Source organism: Planococcus citri, chromosome 3 (assembly GCF_950023065.1).
Source record: "Planococcus citri chromosome 3, ihPlaCitr1.1, whole genome shotgun sequence".
Taxonomy (NCBI): Eukaryota; Metazoa; Arthropoda; class Insecta; order Hemiptera; family Pseudococcidae; genus Planococcus; species Planococcus citri.
Genome location: NC_088679.1, coordinates 57009988 through 57032274, shown reverse-complemented (window position 1 = coordinate 57032274; position 22287 = coordinate 57009988). Strand labels below are relative to the sequence as shown.

Below are 22287 nucleotides of genomic sequence, written 5' to 3'. Positions count from 1 at the left end.
GCAATAGCTATAGGTGTAGGCAAAGGTAAATTCTAAATAATGTAGATAGGTACCTGCAATTTCTGCGAATAATTCGATCGCATTTTTTTCAACAATGAAAAACAAAACTCGCGGTGCGGTAAATTTCACAACAAAGGAGTAGGTACTTGGAATTTTTTTACCAACAATACAATATAACGACTAATTATGAAAATGTCAACAACGACCTTACATGCATTTAGTGACAACCATTCTAAACATCTCTAGGTAATATAATAGTACCTATAGTGGTTCCCTGAAATTGATATTATATATAGGTAGGTACATAGATAGGCAAGTTATAATGATGCTGTACGCAATACCAAGACGATATTTTTTAATATTATTTTTTTTAATGCATATAATTTTGATTGGAAGGCAGGACAATATAAATAATTACACCCCCTCCCTCCCACCGATCATCTGGGTCAACTTTTTTTTTTAAAGAGGACACAATAAGGTACACTTTAAAGCCAACTTGCCAAAAAAAAAGATAGCTTTGCTAACAAAATGGCGGTCATTTTGATTGACTGGTCAGCCAAAATCGATTATTTAGCTTTCCAACATAGAACTTCATTTTTGAACTGGACAAAGCCAGATCGAAAGAGCATGCAAAAATTCATCAACCGTCCAAATTTTAAGTGGTAAAGTCTTCAAGTGCGTTTTTCAAATTTTGATGAGTTTTTGATAGGTACTCAAATTTTGGAAAAAAATCAACAGTCGAAAGAAATACACTCTGCACAATACGTGCTGAAGTTGATTCGAAGAGATTTTGTGACATTTTTAGAAAAACAGAAGTTTCTAAAATGCTGCTGAAGGCTCCAAAACGAATGGAAATTGCTTGCAATCCACTTTGGAATAATGTTAGAAATTGAGTACATATAAACTGAAGTTCATCTTTCTACCTCAAACGGAGGAGGAAGAAAAATTTTTCAAAGAAGCATGAAATACTTAATCAGCTATGAAGGTCCTAAAGGCTAAAAGTACATAACTAGGAAGCTTTTAAAACGACTTGAAACCACCTGTAGACGACTTCATAGCGTATTGAAATTATTTTTCAGCGTAAATTTCGGCTTTCTAACCCCATTTCAAGTTTCAAAAATCTGCTGGAGGCTCCAGGAATTTTAAAAAAGTCGTCAAGAGGCTCCAAAATGGCTTGAACTCACCTGCAGTAGACTTTTCAATCCTGTTCGGTAAAGTTTTATGGAAATTTCGAGCATTGAAAATTTGCTGGAGGCTCCAGTCGTTTCCAAAAAGTCGCTGGAGGCTCTAAAACGACTTGAAATCCACCTGCAATCGTCTTCATTGCGTATTAAAATTAGTTTGCAGGGTGGACTTCCGCTTTATGACGCCATTTGATGAAATTCAAGTTCAAAAAATTTACTGGAGGCTCCAAAAATTTTCAAAATGGCGTAAACTCACTAGCAGTCGACCTAATCGTCTGTTTAAGTTGGAGTGCAGCGTAAATTTTTGATTTCCAGCTTAATGATAGGAATACACCGATTTTGATTGTTTCAATAATATACTGGAGGCTCCAGTAACTCCCTAAACGTCGCTGCAGGAGGCTCCAAAACGACTTGAAATCTACCTGCAGTCAACTTCATAGCGCAATGAAATATTCATTCAGTGAAATTCTTGTCGAAATTTCAAGTTTCAAAAATGTTCTGGAGGCTCCAGTAATTTCCCTAAAGTCGCTGGAGGCTCCAAAATGACTTCAACTCACCAGCAGTTGACTTGATCGCGTGCTTAAGTTGGAGTGCAGCGTAAATTTTGGATTTCCAACCTCATTTGATGAAATTTCAAGTTTCAAAAATTTGCTAGAGGCTCCAGAACTGCTCAAAACGGTTTGAAACCCGTTTCCAATCAATTTTATAAGTCGAAAATAGGGCGTATCCCAAATTTCAACTCTCTAGGTCAATTTGGTGAAATTTTGATTTTTTCCTTATTTTTTGGCTAAATTTGATTTTTTTAAAATTCACCAAAAATCGAAAAATGCCCTTTTTTTAGAAACTAGGTATAATTTAGATTTTGCAAATTATTAAAAATGACATTTTTCATTTTAATTTATGCAGTGTTTGAGATGATGTCTCATTTTTAATCGAAAACGTTCAAACTTCATGACTTATCAATCTAGTTCACCTCCTAAATCAACACAGAACCATAACTTTCAACTCTACTATCTACTCTCAAAAATACTAAACACAATAAATATTTCAAAACTTGAGAACCTGAACCAAAATACGTTATGTGAGATGTAAACACTAAAATAAGCACAAAATACAGCCACGTGATGGTCGTTAGCATTTACAAACTGCGAATTTCTTAATGTACACATGTGTCTAAAACACGATTATTTGTAAATACTTGAATGAAAAATCTTTGAGTAAAATTTTGATGCAGTAATCATTACCAAAGATTTCAAGACATCTAATAAATGCCACAATACCAGAAATCGTATAGGTTTCAAAGAAATATTTTTCAATTTGAAGAATTCACTGCTTTTTAAATCTGAACTGAAACAAATTCATACCCTATCGCTTAATCGTTTTGGTTTCTTTGCTTTTTTTAGGGTGAGGAGGAGGGGGGCGTTGGAATATTTCCATTTCAACGTGCTCGTTTCTCCATCAAAGGAAGGGTTCCACATAATTTTTTTTAATGCAGAAATTTTTACATATGAAATTGAAAGCAAGTGATTTTTAGTGGACTTTATTACGTCTGCCAAATTTTGATTCTGATCGATGAAAATAATCAGTACATTACTTTTTCAAATTTCATTCGTTAGATATTCTTCAAGTTAAGCCACCTCAGCAGAATGCAAAACTATTGCATGTAGGTAAAAAATGGCGAGTCATGCCAAAAAACAGCCCATTTCTTCTAATTTTTCACCAAAAAATTGAATAAAAATATATCAAACAACTCACCTTCTTCTCTCTGGGATGCTTCCGTAAATTCGACTTTCCATTTATCACAACATTATCGCCTTCGAAATGAACATTACACGGTGACGGAGGGCCAGATATAAGTTGCCATTCTTCTCTACACGAGATAGTTGGGGCATCGGTGGAGGACTCGTTTATCGAATTATCCAAACCATTATCAACTCCTAAGATGATATAACCGGTACCTCCGCTTTCTTGCAATATTTTCTGTAATTAAAAAAAAAATCAACGTAACAACATTAACATTGAAGGCCAAAACAAACAAAAAAAAACACTGTAAATTTGATGAATCGATCTGTACTTGAAGTAAAATAAACAACAAAGAGACCACAGTTCCGGTCAATAACCTTAGAAATTGTATACTTAGTTGGTTTTTATATGTAATAGGAAGGAAACAGGTTGCAATCAAAGCTACTAAAGATGATTTCAACCCCTTTACAAGTTCACCTATATCCGATAAAGTGCGTGATTTACACGACGAATTGAGCAAAAAAATATAGGTACTTCCAACAATTACGCACGAGACAAGCGTAAAGTAATACCTACCTATTTAAATATGCGGTCAATTTTCAAGTGTTACCTACAATGATGAAAGACTATAAACCCGTTACAAATTCGCTCGGATATGGCTAGTTTGAAATTATAGCAGCGCATTCCTTTACGAATATAATACAACTTTTTTTTTATATTTGTAGTTTTACATTATCCTTATTCTGACGTAACGATATTTTATTACCAGCTTCGCATAGGGATATGAATTATCTGCATAATACAGTTCGGGTACAGTTATTATAAAATTCTCACCAATTTCGACTCTACACATATGAACAGTGTGCTATATTAATTAATATCTTTCTTTTTATACCGGAAGGAAGACAGAACATGCATCAACATTGAGATTTAGATTAAAATTCCGATGAATAGATTATATCTCGACTCTCTCAGTCAGTGCCTCTGCCTACTGTTTTAAATATTTTATATTCGTACATATGTGTACGTTGAGAAGTCAATTCGTTGAAGTTGACTGTGTATCAACATCAACAGCATCGTGGGTGTGAAATAAACGCGAAGTACGAGTAATCTCGAAAATTTGACGCTATCTGAGTCAGTAATGCGTGCGCATCTTTTCACGTAGGTAGAGGACTGTAATACCCAGCATCATAAGCATATCGGAACAGGATGAACATGAAAAATAAATACCTTTATCGTGCATCATGTTTTTAAAAAATCTACCTAAAATCCTCATCCTCAACCAGCATAAGGGTGCTGTACAACAATACAACCCTGGCGTATTCATTCACCTACATTCACAATAACAAAAACAGCTATATGCAGCAGCAAGCTGAATGTTTCTCACAAGACCTAGGTATACGAAACCTAATCCCACAACACCGAATAGAAAAAAATTTCAACTCTTCTTCTCTTCGTGGAAAAAAACTCGTTACAAGAATTTATTCCTCGTACGCTATTATTAACCGACCAATTACAAAAATATAGACCGCTACAAATCAAATTCCAGGCTTTATTTCGACCGTGAACCTCAGCATAGGTACGTGCTATATAGCGGGTGTAACGTACAATATGCGTGGTTTTCTTCACAATAATCGTTGTATTCGTTGTGCTGTACTGTACCTACGATACTCTGGTCTTCGCCTATGAAATTCGTATTTAATTTACGTTCATTCGGACTTTACTCAAAAAACCACAATTTCATCCCTGAAAAATATCACTGCAATCGTGGGTACCTACGAGTAGGACGAACGAGCACACATCGCCTCTTTGGCTCCCTTTGTTCTTAACTAGATTTTTCGAGCTGTGGGTTGTTTTTATTCACGGTTCACCGGTGACACAAATTGCCAGAAAATTCTAAAATATAACGCTGGTTGCATTTACTGCATTTTTCATGCATTTGAATCAGGCCACTGTAGGGTTTCTCACTCTTATATGTAGGTAGTTGTACATACTTCGGATGCTATACTCACAATCAGAGACGTGCCGAATAGGGGGAGGGGTATCTCACCCCCTTTCTCTCATCAGACTGAAAAATGTTGAAAAGAAGTTGGAAATTTTTGGGATAAATTGGGTGAATTGGAAAAATTTGAGAAGAATTTGTGTAAGTTTGAAAAATAAAAAAAAAAAAATCACCAAAAATCATGGGAATTTACTTCTTGAATCACAAGTTTTTAAAATTTATAATTTTTTCCAAAGTTGGTTCTTTTTGAAAACATGAAATTTTGTTCTGAAAAAATGAATAATTGTGAATTTTTTGAGAGATTTTGCCTCCGTTTAGCTCGGATTTTTCATTGCTGTTTTTGAAAATGTTATACATAATAATTTTCTGAAAACTAAAAATGTTGACGACATGAAAATCAAGTTTTTACATCAAGAAAGAAGTTATTTTGCGTTTCCAATTATCAATTTTTTACAGTTTCTACTCAGCAAGAAATTCATTTTACTGCTGTGCAATTTTTCAAAAAATTTCAACAATAGAAAAATTAATTCAAAAATTTTTTTCAACACAACCAAATCAATAAAAAAATTTTGTTTTGAATAATTATTATTCTTGAAAATTTTGAATTATTCAACATTTCTGTTTCCAACTCCCCTTCCAAGATTTGTTCGAACCACATCTGGCTAATTGATTGGAAAAATCTGTGGGGGGGGGAGATCTCAGTTAAAAAGTTGAGAAAATCTGACGAAGAAAGTTGAGCAAAACATCTTTTCGTCACGCCTCTGATTCAGGTATTAAATACTTGATAATTTTTGAAAATTTAAAATCGTTCAACATTTTTTTCCAACTCCCCTTTCAAAACTTTTTCAAATCACATCTTCAGGCTAATTCACTGGAAAAATCTTTGAGGGAAAAGGAGATCAAAAATGAAAATTTGGGAAAATCTAGCGAAAACATTGAAGAAATTTCAGTCTCCCCCTCCCCCCATGGCACATTTTTTTGTCATGCCTCGTCTTCTTTGAATATTAAACAATCATTTCTGAACATTTGAAAGTATCCAAAATTTTTGTCTCCAGTTCCCTTACTTCCCTCTAAAATTTCACTGTAGAGCCCTAGAACTGATACAACTGGCTGGAAGAGTCTATGGGGAGGGAGAGGGGGGTTGATCTCAGGTAAAAAGTTGGGCGAATTTCAGTCTCTAACCCCTCCCCATCTTCTTTTCGTCACACCTCTAAATTTTTTGTATTGAATAATCACTTTTGAAAATTTAAAATTATTCAATATTTTTGTTTCCAACTTCCCTTTCAACATTTTTCCAAACAAGATCTGGGCAATTGGCTGGAAAAATCTGTATAAGGGGGGGGGGGTGGTTCTAAGACGAAAAAAGGAGGAAAAATTTTGGTCCCCCTCCCTTCCCGGAGTGCCAGAGACAACACTTTGTCAGGCCTCTGTATTACTATACTCTGTTTTACTTAACACCATGACGCCCTTTCAGTCTTCAACCCAAATTCGATCGACGAACTATTTACAAAAGTTTGGAGAAGATGAATCGAAGGTCTAGAGTTATCAATGCGCTACCGCCAGTAACACTATTAAAGCAAGGATAATCAACTTGTTTCTGTCTTTTAAACTTCCTTCCGAAATGTTTCCCAAAAAATGAAGAAGGGGGATTCATTTTTTTTTTTATAAAATAAGTGAGATATCTATTCGTGTTTGAAGTAAAATGTTGATGCTTTTTGACACCATGTTTGCAATTTTTTCTTACTCAAATTGGAGGAGGGAGTAAAGCGTCTAAAAAAGCTTCAGAAAAATTGCTTATATCCACCAGCAATTTAGAAATTTTTCTGGAGACTTCTTTGGTACATAATGAGCCCAAAAAAAAATTTTTTATATTATAACGTTTTCCTTGTTTGAGACTTTTTTTGCTTCAACTTCTCGTACCGAAATCCACATCAAATAGGCTACATACCATTAAGCCCTGCCAAATTTTCAAATTTGAATTATTAAAATATATTTTACAAGCACTCAAGAATGCTTCAAGTCAAATGTTCCTCCAAATTGTAAATATCTTTCACTTGAAAAAATGCTGACGCTCCAATTTTCTACATTCAATTGATACAAGATTTTTATGCTTAGACAACATTTTTTAAAAATGAAAAAAAAATAGAAAAATTTTGCTCAGACTTGAATTTTTACAAAATGAAAGAAAAAAATGGGAAAACGTTGCTCAAATTTTACTCTGAAGCTCCCATTTTCCATTTATTTAATTAATTGATTTTTATTCTCAGACTAAATTTTTAAAAAATGAAAAAAAAATTGCTCAACTTTTACTTATTAAGAAAATGCTTCAATTCTCCAAGGGTTGAAATCTAACAAAAAAATAAATGAACAAGTCCAGTGTAAGTTTATGGGACTTTTGATGTTCATCTTTAAATTCCAAAATTATGCCCCCCCCCCTCCGAAACTGTTCTTGAAAACTGAAGAAGAAAAGCATCATTGATTAGTATCTATACTACAACTACAACCAGTGAGTGAGATCGTCAATCCATTGAGAAATGGAGAGGGAGCAAGTGTTCAAAAATTGTATTTAAAAATAGTATAGGTAGGTACCTACATTTTCTGAAGAATAAATCCTCGACTTTTGTTGATTTTAGAACAAAATTTTTCCAATCCGCTAAAATTAATTTCTCGCAGGGTACACATTGAACAAATCTCTGAAGAAGAAGTTAACTTGATTTTGATTGTCGGGATTGAAGTTTTAATAAGATAGGACTTTCTAGCAATATTCGCTCATTAGCATAAGAACAACAAAAGCAACATTTTCATTACCTAATCTTTCTCATCATGTTTACGGAGTGGCGTGAGAATTAAGTCTACAACTTTGAATCAGTTGATGGTCATTGGCAAAGAAAGTTTTTACATTCTCGAACTACATCATTTCTAATAAGGTATACTATCGGTTTCTATTCTATTACATGTGACGCATATAAATTTACAATTATACGTATAGGTACATACATACATATATCGCATCATTTGCTACGATACACATTTAACAAAACAGTTGTCGTTAAAATTCGAATAACGTAAAAACGTGGAAGTACATATGAGTATATTTTGTTGCTCAGTTGCTGTACTTATATGATCTTGACTGCTAAGTTGATCTCTTCGAATCGACCAAATAAGCTCGTTGGATTAAACAACAGTCACGTTTGGAATAAATTTTTAACGGAATCATAAAAATGAATCTCGCTATTCTTAGCAGAATAATGTTCATTTCACCGAAACAAATCGTTACATTTCTTTATAATTATCGCGAGCAATTTCGAGTCTATTCGTAGGTATACCTAACCTACTAGGTAGCAATAATACTGTCGCAATTAATTAAGAATACGATTAAAATTACCACAATTCATACACTAAAATAGGACGGTGATTTCTCCGTTATCTCGTTAAACGTTAAAAAATTTCACACAATATTTCTTTCTTCTTTTTTTTTTTCAAAAAAATATAAATCTTCATTTCACATACGCACACACCTTTATATATAAACAAAATCTCTCTAACCATCTTGGCCAGTGTTCTCATATATGTAAATATGCAATTTCGCTTCACGTACGAGTACATGCAACATCATACTCGCATTTGAATTTAATCATTCTGCCGCGCTCGTACCAGTAGAGTAATACCTACACAGTACAGACACATGCATAGGAACAATACAAGTCGCATACCTACTTTGTCAGACACTGGAAGATTCTCAGAAATGTGTTAACATCTTCAATCTTTCAGTACATACAACCATACGTGTTATTGCCTCTGACTGCGTAACCCGTTCTGCAAAGCCAATGTGAAGGTCCCAAGGTGAACTACCGCTAGTCTTCGTCTAACTAAAGGTAAGGTAGAGGTATACGCTATTATATCTTCACACATGAGTAACTCGCTCCCGATAACAGGTGGCAACAGGTAAAATTTTCTATTCGTCGATGGCAGTCTCATTCTCTCATTGTAGACGTACCTATACCTACTAGACATAGACAGTAGATACAGATACGTAAAGGGGAATTGATTCTTTTCACCTCTCTCCCTATCCATTTCTCTGTATAGTTCGAATTGTGCCGACGATCAAATACATAATGTAAAGTAAACATCGCGAATGTAAACATTTTGCTTACACGACGAAAAAAATCGTCACTCATAAATTCGACAACACCGCCTACAATCTACATTCACATGTACCGTCTGCATACCAAACGAATATTGTTTTGACAAGTACCGTAGGTATATACTAATGAAAATCGAACCGATGCATCGCTTCAAACGTTACGAAACTCCGAGTCATCGTAGCATATTCGGTAATGGAATTTTTTTCAAGTAGATACTCAAGATCTTTGAGTTGTCTCAGTGAATAATTGGAATGTAAAAATTCAATGAACTACATATTTCAAGTTCGATTTACCGCTATACAAACTGCAATAATTTAACAATAGGGATAATTGCACCCACCCGCCTCACCTCTGATCTTCTGGGACACATTTTTTCTTGAAGGGGGACATCATAACGACCATTTTAAAGCAAGCTTACCCAAAAAAAAAAAAGATGGCCTTATTAACAAAAACGGTGTTCATATTGATTGAGGGGGTCAGTCGAAATATTGCAGATTATGATTTCCAATATAAAACTAAGACGAAATTTTTTGAACTGGACAAAGCTAGATTGATAGAGCATGCAAAATTCATCACCAGCCAAAATTTCAAGAGCTAAAGTGCATTTTTTGATTTTTAGTGAATTTTCGAAAATAAAATTCAAGCCAAAAATGAGGAGAAAAAATCAAAATTTCACAAAATTGACCTACAGAGCTGAAATTTGAGATAAACCCTATTTTTTTCGACCTGCCAAATCGATTGGAAACGGGTTCAAACCGTTTTGAGCAGTTCTGGAGCCTCTAGCAGATTTTTGAAACTTGAAATTGCCACAAAATTTCATCAAATGAAGTTGCATATTTGAAATTCACCCCGCACTCTAGCTTGAACATGCTATCAAGTCGACTGCCAGTGAGTTTGAGTCATTTTGGAGCCTCCACTAGATTTTTGAAACTTGAAATTTCTACATAATTTCATCAAATTCATTCTGTGAATTAATTTTAATTGCTAAGAAGTCGACTGCAGATGGATTTTAAGTTGTTTTGGAGCCTCCATCGACCTTTTGGAAACTACTGGAGCCTCCAGCACATTTTTGAAACTTGAAATTTCTACAAAATTTCATGAAATTGACTTGGAAAGCCGAAATTTACTTTGCACAGTACCCAAGTGCTAAAGTTAATTTGGACAGATTTTTTTTTCAATCAACGGTCGAGGTCAAGGTTAAGGTTACAGTTTTTGGTGGTTATTTTTCCAGTTGAGGTAAAAATTTCGGTTAAGGGTTGAAATTACAGTAAGTTGAAAACATCTAAATTTCTAAAACTTTTTTCTGAGTTTGAAATTTTACAATTTTTTATTATTCTAAAATGATAATAAATACATTCAACTTGTAGTTACTTACTTGAAGTTTAAAAATTGAAACACTAGTAAAATTTAGAAACAATTCTTTATAGTTTAACGAGTATGATGCAATCAGTTTCAAATTTTTTGTTCTATTCACGTTTTTTCATTTTATCCTTTAATTATTTTTTTAGTTGAAATTTCAAATCACCATACAAAAATCACATTGAAAAAAACTACTGATAAACAGAAATGAAAAAACAGCACTTTTCAATTTTTTTGATTTCTAACTGTTTTTTTTTTTTCAACTTTTGGTTATGGTTACGGTTAGGGTTCATTTTGATCTCAGAAAACAGTTACGGTTAAGTATGTTTAAGGGTTAGTGATATTTCCAAAAAATAAGGTTAAATTTTTTTTCGGTCAATTCAACAATTTTTAAAAAAAACTGTCAACAAGCCTGATTGAAACTGCCTGCAATCCACCTTGGAATTAATGTCAAAAAAAGGGTGTAAACTGAATTTCATCTTTTTACCTCAAAAAGAGGTAGAAGGGTAATTTTTCACATTTTCAAAGAACAGGGTGTGTAGAACTGTGTACCCAAAACGCTTCAGCAAAAATTATGACTTTTGTATGGCCAAGTTTGCATTTTAGTAAGTCCTTTTTTAAAATAACTGTTGCGGGAAAAAATACATTTTCATTTTTCAGGCTAGAAAAAATTCAAATTTGATTATTTTTATTGTTAAAACAAAATTTATTTTCATCTTTAACATTCAACTTGAACATGAAAACATTTTCAGGAATTTAAAAAAAATCAAATTTGATTATTTTTATTATAAAAAACAAAATTTTCAAAAATTTACATCATCAACATTCAACATAAACATGAGATTCAAATTAAAAATATTTTTATCGACGGACAAAAATATGTTTCAGACTGGAATACATCGATTTTGATTTTTTCAAAAATTTACTGGAGGCTCCAGTAACTCCCTAAACGTCGCTGCAGGAGGCTCCAAAACAACTTGAAATCTACCTGCAGTCAACTTCATAGCGCAATGAAATATTCATTCAGTGAAATTCTTGTCGAAATTTCAAGTTTCAAAAATGTTCTGGAGGCTCCAGTAATTTCTCTAAAGTCGCTGGAGGCTCCAGTAATTTCTCTAAAGTCGCTGGAGGCTCCAAAATGACTTCAACTCACCAGCAGTTGACTTAATCGCGTGCTTAAGTTGGAGTGCAGCGTAAATTTTGGATTTCCAACCTCATTTGATGAAATTTCAAGTTTCAAAAATTTGCTGGAGGCTCCAGAACTGCTCAAAACGGTTTGAAACCGTTTCCAATCGATTTTTCTGGTCGGAAATAGGATTTATTTGAAGAATGATATTCCAAAACTCGCTTTGTCCATTTTCACAACTTTTCAGGAGAGAGGAAAAACAGTTTCCCTTTAAACGGGTAAATTGGCTTTTTAGGCGAGTTTAGCACTTTATTTGGGCGGATTTATGATGTAGGAGTGTAGGTATACATTTCATCCACTAAATACTGCTGAAAAAAATTTCAATAAAAGTGGACAAAACGCGTTTTGGAACATTATTTTTTTGAAAATGTTTAGTGAATTGGCTATTTAGGTGAGTATAACACCTCATTTTGATAGGTTGATGATGTAGGAATGTGAGTTAATACTTCATCTACCAGGTACCGCTGAAAAACGCACTTTGATAAAAATGGACAAAGCAAGTTTTGGAATATCACTCTTCATTTCAAATTTCAGCTTTCTAGGTCAATTTGGTAAAATTTTGATTTTTTCCCCTCATTTTTGGCTTGAAATTGATTTTCAAAAATTCATCAAAAATTGGAAAATGCCGTTTAGAACTTGAAGTTTGCACTGGTGATGAATTTTTGCATGCTCTTTCGATCTAGCTTTGTCTAGTTCGAAAAATTTCTAAGATCTGCGATTTCGGCTGAACTGTCAATCAAAGTCGCCGCCATTTTGTTAGTAGGACCAACATTTTTTCAACAAGTTGACTTTAAAATCTTCCTTAGAATGTCCATCCTAAGAAAAAAGTTGTCCCAGTGGATGGGGAGGGGGTGCAATTATTCCTATTCCCTATTTTCATATGCCAGACAATTGATGTAAAAGACAAGTGAATTCTTTATTGTACAAAACAGCTGGGAAATTGAATTTTTTCTACTTTTTCATTATTAAACCTTTCTTATGAAAAATCTGATTCGATTCGGAGTCAGACACATCCACTAACTTAATTCGTAAAAAATCGTAATAAAATCTGATTTAATTCTTGTGAGAACTGATGCATAATTTCACTCGTCAACAAAACTGTTACACTAATGCATCCGCGACACATAAACTGACGCTGTTATACTTGTAGATTTTAGGTTAAACAATACCTAATTGAGGATAAATGTTGTACATAATGTGACATAATTACTCGATATTAAGATGAAATCATCGACATGAAAACACCAGCCACCAGGTATTACCTATCTCGCTTAAAATTTATCCCGGAAACTTTCAATATTATCTACTAGAAAATGTGAAGATATCCGTGTGAACAGGATTCAATACCCCGGATTCATCTGGAGAAAATGTCACCTCACATACTCATAGCTCGTACCTACATTTCATGCACCAAATTCAGACAACTAATATACCCAAAATGAATAGTTAAAATCTAAAGGCAATCCATCTGTAGCTCATATTTTGACATCACCGAACGACGCGACATCAAATCATTCAACCTGGAATTTTATCGCTTAATAAACCTACGCAAACTGCAATTTTTACCCAAAATAAAACAAATTGTACCTAAAATTTTAAACAAAAATTCAAATCAGCTGAGCCAACTTAAAGAGCACAGTTTGAAATTCCTGAATGTATATCAGTCGGTTGTCAGAACACGACCCCATTTTGACGTTAGCTCCTGTATATGCATCATCATACTAATGTAAAGAGCAAGAGGAACAGAATAACAACCGGTATTAACCGTTAGATTTATTTAAACTTAAGAAGGTTTAGTTATGTACTCGCGTACACGGAGGAGCGCACAATATTCCGCTTTTAATAGTGGTCACATAACGTTATAGCGACAGATTCCACCAACTAAAACGCCTGTGAAATTTTTATTATGGTGATTGTTACGATTTTTATTTCTTTTACTTCCATTTTCGTTAATTATCGTTTAATCGGGCTGATTCCAAAACCATTGTCTACTTCCGATGTGTATAAGAAAACATCATAATATATAGGTAGTAGGTACTCTCTCCCTCGCAATTTCAATGTACATTATACACAATACATACTTATCGTGTGAATTACGTGTACCTTAATTCATCGCAAACGTATGTGTGTGTGTGTGGGTTGAGGGTACCACTTACGTCATGTACTATTTTCACAATGAGTTTTTCGATAACTTCACTTCCGAAATAGCTCGACTACATTGGTAGACGAAACGTTTCATTTTTTTGATGTTTTTAAAAAACCATCAGTTGAAGAAATTATAACGTCGCTAATCTGTTAGAAATCGATTATATATTTTATTCGTTTATCGAATGCGAAATAATCGTGACCATATTAGGAAAAATCAGTCCATCATCATTTTTCAATTGCAACATCACGCTTTGCTCTATTCGGAAAGTCATCTCACTGGAGTGCAAATTCTTATCTGAAAATGTATCCACCGAGTACCTCTACCTACCCATGAATTACAAAATATGTTTTTCGAAAAAAAAATTACTACACAATAATTTGATTGAACCAACACGCTGGTTAAATGAAACCCGTTTGTCAAAATATCGAAAAACGAAAACCAGGATACATCTTACACGTCACCATCTCGTCTTTTCTTGGTCAAAAGGAACTATTTCAAACCAACATCGATATTACTTTTGAATTATGAGGCATACGACCTAATAATAATAATAATCCCAGCAAAACATTAAAACCACTTGGGTATCAGTGAACGGATTTTGAATACTACGAGTCTGTCAATTTTCCTAGAAGAATTTTTATCAAAAATGGATAAATATTTATCAGCCATACATCCGATAATTTTCAAACATCCAACGTGAATGTGGGCGATGCCGAAACGGAAATTTTGCATCGAACAAGTATTTGCAGCATCGAAGTATGGCCCGTATTCACCTTTAACACTGACCATAAGAGGTATGTTATCGTTTTCAAGGTCATCACACACAAAACCTCACCATCGAACCACACACGAGACAAAAATTTCTGCACTCGGGTCATTCGAAGAAAGTTAATGAGGTAATTCGAAAAAATATACGTATATTTGAATGCTAATGAATAATCAAAAAATTCACTCGAGAACGCATCTCGATTGTGAATTGATCGTAAAATACGAGTCCGAGATAAACCGTGCGGATGACCGTAGAACTGCATTCTTTTATTTATAAAAATAAACCCGTTCAACCTGTTGCCGTCAACAATCAATTTATTAATGTGAGCTGCAGGCTAAGGCAGCTTCAACAGTTCGCCTAATGGTTTTATTCGCCTAACAAGCTTTGTGTATAGTTTGTACGATTTTTCAGAAATATTTTTGCTTACATTGGATTATTCATAAAATGAATATAGATCAAGTATTTCATTTGTGGATAGTCGAAGTACAAATGCAAAATTTGATCGAATTTTATGTACAACTTTTTAAAATATTTGTACTTGAAAGTCGAGTTCAGGGAAAATTTGATATTGGATGTGACCTATTAATATTTCTTTCGTCGAAATTTTCAACCCTCATTGAAACACGATTGCGATGTTTATCAGTGGAAAACATTAAAATTAAATGATGGCATGATGAGTGTTTTCAAACGGGGAGATGTTCTCGCAGGATGAATCTCCCGCCGCGAGAAATTTTTTTAGCCCTGGAGAGGGGCCAAATGTGGTTGGAAGGTTGAAACCTGCAAAAGGCACTCAATTAGCACCATCCCATTGTATGCTGTGCATTGGGGCTCATTAGGTCAATTTTAAGGGTGGGGTGGGGGTCAAAAATTGGGTAAAATGGGGTCAAAATCAAGTTTTTTTCTCCTTAAATGGGATTGGGATGGTCTAGGAAACTGAAATTTGGATATGTTGTTTACAATGGCAGTACTCACCAATGGTACGAATTTGGACCCTTTTCATCAATTTGGGGCCAAATTATGCTTCTCCAAAAAAATGACCTTTCTGTAATTTTCAACTTTGACCCTCCCAACTCCAGGGGTCATATATACCTTGCGAGAAAATCCTATTCCCCCAATTTGAGCATATTTGATCGAAAAGAACAGGCTCCGGGTCATAAAATGTGGTGCTGAAATTTATATACATATAATATCTATTATAAATAATCAAATGTCTGGCCTACTGCAAATAGCCCCATTTTTTACAAAAATATGGCTATAAATGGCTTTATCAGGCTGCCATCAAGTTCTATATGTACTATTTTCTAAAACACACTAAATTTCCAAATTCTACCATAGTTTCAAAGAACCTAAAACTGTGATATCAGTTCTAGTATTTGGTTGTTTTTTCAAACAGTTTCATTTCCTACACTCGACGTATCAATCTGGCCAAATCTTCAAGTGCCATTCCAAATAACTATAGCCCTACAATCAGTATACTACAACAGGCAATTCAGAAACTAGGAAGACACGGAAACGTATGGTTCTTCCATAAAAAACAACGACGATATTCATACACGCTATAATTTCCAACAGGCTGGGATGAGCTAGCTTAAATAATACATATAATGGAACTGACTGGGCAATTCACTCATTTCCTGATGAATGACGTAGAAACACGCCATTTCGACGTTTTCGTAACAATAATAAGGAATATTTAAATAATCCACAAAATCAAAAGAGAGTGGATACTTCGCATATACGCGTGACAAAGTGATGTGTCGTGAGGAGGGAATGGGGGGAGGGGTTACAGAAATTTTCCCAAATATATTGTGTTGTAAGGAGGAAAGGGGGAACTTTTTTTGCCAGACTTTCTCAACTTTTTATACCAGGAAACCCCCCCCCCCCATATTTTTAATGCCAATTAGCCAGATGTGGTTCGAACAAATTTTGGAAGGGTGAGTTGAAAACAAAAATGCTGAAAAATTTTAAATGTTCAAAAATGATGCTTTTATTCTTGACAAAAAATTTGAATTGGTGTATTGTAAGGTTAATCCAAAATCAAAAATTCGCGATTTTTTCGTGTTTTTTTTGGCCTTTTGGCATTTGAAAAGAGAACAAGACGTTTTCGATTTTGCTCGAGCGAACCGAGGATGAAAGCTCAAAAAATTTTAAATCTGCAGTGAGGTACAAAAAAATAATTTTTAATACAAGAAGTTTATTCAATGTTAAAATTTTATGCTTCTTGGTGATTTTGGAGTGAATTTTTCATTCTTGAAACTTTTTGAAAAATTGCACTGTAGAATTCAAATTTGTCCGAACGAAGCGAAAATAGAAGCTTTGAAACAATTGATAATTTGAAAAGTAAAATAACTGGTGCAGAAAGTTGATTCTCATAGCTTCAAGATTTGAAAATTCTTAACAATAGTTTTCAGGAAATTACAATATTTTTAGAAGTGGGAATGCAAGAAGTCAGTTTTTCAATCTTTCAATTTTGGTCAGAGAAAAGAAAAAAAAAAGATTCAGCCCGAACAAAGCGAGAGCGAAAGCTGTGAAAAATTGATAACATCATTCTTGAATTTTTGATGATTCAAAAAGTTAATTTTTAAGACAAGTATGGCTTCTGCATTTTCTGTTTTCGGGAAATTGCAATATTTTTAAAAATAATAAATGTGGCCTGAGCGAGGCGAGAGCAAAAGCTCTCGAAAATTCACTATTCTCAATTTTTTTTTAGAACATTATAGACATTATTGATGTGACGTTGCAAAGTGATGTTCTGCTGTCAGATTGGCTGATTAATTGGGACGCAAAATTACCGAAATTACAATGAATTGCTACAGCATGATCGAAAATTCGATTTCTACGCATCGAAACCCCCAAAAAAGATAAGATCAATTCCTCTCGAATAATTCCCTGATCAGTCTCCAAATTTGGTGCATTAATGCAGTGAACGTACGCCTGTTCTGGGCTCTAATTGGCTGGTTACTTATGGCACAAAATCAAGGCATTTTTGCGTAAAAGCTCGGAAATTACAATGAATTAGTAAATAATGATCAAAAATTCGGTGTCTATGCATCGAAAATCCCTTGTAAAAATTCTTATTAAAAAAAATTGGATCAATATTCTCCTTGAGTAATTCCTTTATCAGTCTCCAAATTTAATGTATTCTGACGTCACATTGATAATGTCTATTTTTTATATTTTCTCGAACGACCAATTTTGGCAAAAATTAATTTTTCAATTTTTTAGGGGTGGGGGGATTTGAAGTAAAACAACATTATTTTTGATGTGAGAAGTCAATTTTTCTACTCTCTAACTTTGGTTATAAAAAGGAAAAGGAAAACGATCTGGCCCACAAGCGAATAATCCACTTTTCGATTAAATTTTTCTGTCACCTGTTTGTCATGCTTCTGAATACTTGCAATTCATCTGGAATAATCAAAATACCTACCTACCTACCTAAAATTTTCACATACTGAAAGAAAACTTGAATGAACTGAGTAATTAGGGGGAAAAGGCGGATAATACACGAACATTTGAAATCGAATGAAATATTTTAAAACTAGTAGGTAGTAAAGATAACCTAATGAGTAATTCGTAAGGTTTGATAACTAGACATGTGCTTCGACGTTGATAATTCTAATTTTGAGACGCCGAAATCTTATCGGCGTTTGCGTAATTTTTCAGAAAATAATTCAGCTATTAAGTTAAATTTTTAAAAGAAACTCAGTGAACCCCCCCACAAACCAACATTTTTTCAGTCAAGTGCTGAGAAGAGTAGAAAAATATCAACGAAACAAAATTTTGTCTATCGTCCTTGGAAAACTGTCAAAATGACCTTGCTGGAAGATTGGTTTTCACATTTCCAAAATCCAAAGTCAAACATTGAAAAAAGATATACGATATACAAGTACCAAATTAAGATTTTTTGAGGGCTTTGGATTTGGGAAGGAAGTAAAAAATTCAAAAATTTTTGAAAACTGGTACAATTATATGCTATGAAATGTGGTCAAATTCAAATATATGGTCTTTGAAATTCTAATATGTAATTCGAAAATGAAGTAGGTATGGTCCTTGAAACCCCAGATTTTGATACTCATGGTGCGTTTTTGAAGATTTTCAATTTGAACCTCCCCTTCGGAGCCAATTTTGGAGTTAGGGCTTTGCTTTGGCGTCAACCGGAGCTCGAAAATGAATTCTGCAACCTTAAAAACTCAGCTTTTGGTATCCATCTTGCATATTTTGACGATTTTCAATTTTCCACCTTCCCTTTTTGGTTCATTTTGGGCTTTGGTGGTCATTAAAAATGAAATGCACATCTCAAGAACCCTCAATAAAACCAAAGTTTCAACAGTTTCATTTTTTTAGATACAAAACTCTGGGTTCGTTCAGCTAAATATTTTTCATCTGAATCATGATACACAAACACTAAACAGCTATCACGCTGCTGCCGATTGATTCAGTATCAGCTCACATGTCTAGGCATTGATAACCTTTTAAAAACTACAAAATTATAACCAAGTTCAATAAACTAATTAATCACGCTTACCTTAGCTCGATCTCGATTCGTAGTCAGTAATAAACCATCGTTCTCGATGTAATCTGGCACTTCTTTTCTATCTTTGAAATTGAATACCATGGTATTTTGCTGCTGGTTCCATGGTTTATTAAACCATAAAGTCGAAGGTTTATTAACACCGTTTGGTGAGTTATTGGAATTAGCCGATTGTTCCTTGGAATATATGGAGGTAGTATTTTGCAACGACGAATCGGTTTCTTCTTTTTCTACGACGAGTACGTTACTTTTTTCTAATAAATCCAACGATTTCTTCGTATTTATATAATTCTTTTCTATTTCTTGCGGTGTTAACGCCGGTTGGACATTATTAACCTTTGTTGACACCAATGGCCTAATGATTCCTACTTGTCTTACTGGTAACCCATCGGATGGCTTTAATATATCGTGTTTGAATTTATTATCAACGTCGTTGGTCGTTGTATGATTTCGAATATTGCTTTCATCCACAGCAGCAGCATCGTTTTCTATACTACTTGTATGATTCTTCACTGGTGGAATATCATTTTCTACAATCTTCTCGGATGGTTTCTTGATAGAATTCGTATTCGGGTGATTACCGTTGAAAAGTTCAGTAACAGGACTCGGGCTGGAATGATTCTGAGTGTTGTTTGTACTGGCAAGACTCACTTCAAAATTAGTTTGTTCAATTTTTGAATTCGTGTGATTAAACGAACTACTTTTTTCGAATTTTGTATCAACGTTGTTCAGCACTGATCGAGATTTTTCGGTTTTTGAAACAGTACCGTTGGGCGAAGAACAGTTATTTTCGACTTTAAAATGAATAATATTAGGCGGCGAAGAAGCCCTGTGTTCGGATGATTTATTAGTTTGAAAGTTAATCTTTAACACAGATATTGGAGAAGAGGAACGTGTATCGATATCATTATTATCGTTTACTTTCGTATTATAGGTATTTTTAACATTCGGTTTTTTCATCTCAGAAAACCCATTTTGAACAGAACCATTTCGTATATCGATGTTTTTATTATCAGGTTCGGTTATCTGATTGCTTTTGCCATTCGTATTCGTTTCGACTAATGATTTTCTAGGACTAAATCTTTTTAATTTCGAATCTACAGAGCTAATGACAGGTTTCGGATACAGCACTGGCTTGCCGCAATTTTGTATTTTGTTCTCTGTTTTACAAGGTTTTGAGCTTACTTCTGGAGATCGTGGCGAAGAATTGTACTTCGAAGTATTCCAACTTTTAGCAACGCTGGATTTCTTTTGACAGTTTTCGAAGATTTTAAGAGTCTCTTTCACCACGTCAGGCGGAGGTAATTCTTTATTTTCCGAAGTAAGTCTCTTTCTGTCTTCGTTTTTCACTTCGGTGATCGTATTCTCTACAATGATTATATCTTCGTTTACGATAGAATCCAGTGGTAATAAATTCAATCCGTTGTTGTAAGGTTTAGTCGAAGGTTTAAAGTGATTCGTAACTTTGGTTTTGCTAACAACTACGGATCTGACTTTGGGTGATTCTGGTTCTTTCGCTAGATCATCGTGTAACGTTTCCATAGATCGGGCTCGTTTCAAATCGGTGGAAAAATTCAAAGTTACACAATTGGTGGTTTCTTTGCCAGAATATTCGAGTTTGTTAACGCAACTAATAACCGAACTAATTTGATAAGATTTCTCCGCAGCGTTCATGAGGTCATCGTCCAGCAAATTATCTAAACTCGTTGCTTTTCTCATGCTCGATAACGATGGTCGAACGCCTTTTTTCTGATTCTCTCTTAAAGTCATACTGAGATATTTAGTTTTTAGCTTATTGACTATACCTGGCCCGTATTGCAGTTCTTCGCTCGAATCTGACGTGTTATCATCTTCGGTGGTTTTTTTGGTAGCTGGCGACAGTGACCGGATTTTCACTTTGGAATTGGGCGAGAACTTGTTAATAGCTAACCGAAATTTATCGAAACACTTCTCTTCATTCATTTCTATAACGTGTTTCACGTAATTTTCACGGGCACATTCGGTTCTCGATACATTACTCACGCGAACACGGGATTTAGCGGCGGTATCGCGCACACCAACTTCGTCGAGAAGCTTCATTTTATCGACTGTAGGTATGAACGAACGCCGAGACATACCAACCGATGCACGCTGCTGGAGGTGAAAGTCCGGTTGCCGGCTATGGTCCACTACTCTCTCGTTGGCTGTTATAATAACATCCCGTTGTTTACCAACGTGTCCTAATGTATGCATTAAGTTATACTGCGTTTGTCATTGTTTGATACGAAATACGAACCTGCTTTTAAAGAGGATCTTTTTCTACATTAATCAATTCTTTTTACCATTGAAGAATCGTTCGTTTTTTCGCTAAACCGAAGTCATCAAGTTGAAATAAAAACAAAAGAAAATTTTCAAGTTGAAAGATCATTTAATCAGAGCTTCTTTGGCTTAAATTTCAGAACGTGGAATTTGAAATGTAGGTATAATAAATTAGTGATAAGGAAAATTGTAATCAACTTCATTCGATCACCAGTTCACCACAATTAATGTCTAGCGGATCACGTAACTACGCGCAACTAATAAAAATATCAATTTGAGAACCACGATTTCGTACTTTTCAACTACATACGTACATATCTAATCTTTACAACGTGTTTTTTAAACGTACTCGTAGATTCACGTGTCACCCTACTCTATTTATTCAGTTTTAGAACCGATAATTTGTAAAAAAAAATATCCACCATGCATTCAATAAGTAAGAGTATAGGTAAACATGTAAAAAGTATTTGGAATCTTTTTCATTCGAAATAAATTTTAGTTTTGAAAAATGAGCCAATTAGCTCGATCGAAGCAAGTGCAAAAACGTTCAATTTGGTATTTAGAATTCAAGAGATCGAACTTGGCATTATTTTTTAATGGGAAAATTATCTAGTTCATTTTCCTGGCTATGACATTCTTTAAATTTCAGTTGCCAATATGTAGGTACTCAAATGAGAATTCAAATTTCTGAAATGAAAAACAAATTAGCCCAGCGAAACGAGGGCAAAAACATTCGAAAAATTGATTACTCAAGATACTAGATACTTTTGATATTAAAATAAATGAGTTGATTTTTTGTTGGCCTTCAAATTCTTCGAATTTTTGTAGTCAATTTTTTACAAAATTTTATTTTGGAAATTGAAAATAAATTAGCCAAAGCGAAGCGAGGGCAAAAGTTCTCACAATTTTATGATTGTAGAA

The 22287-nt window shown here is 34.2% G+C and overlaps 1 protein-coding gene across 2 annotated transcripts in view; it reads right to left on the bottom strand.

Moving 5' to 3' along the window:
• Window positions 1–21605, bottom strand: part of LOC135841158 (uncharacterized) — a 56385-nt gene extending 34780 nt beyond the window's left edge. Inside the window, exons 1-2 of one of the 2 annotated variants that reach the window (XM_065357988.1) lie at window positions 19063–21605; window positions 2940–3164 (exon numbers count right to left, since the gene is read on the bottom strand). In XM_065357988.1, the coding sequence (XP_065214060.1) occupies window positions 2940–3164; window positions 19063–21300 (2463 nt within the window). In that variant the 5' untranslated portion in view covers window positions 21301–21605. The remainder of the gene's footprint in view (window positions 1–2939; window positions 3165–19062) is intronic. The other variant, XM_065357987.1, reaches the window with a different exon arrangement.
• Between the last annotated feature and the right edge of the window lie 682 nt (window positions 21606–22287).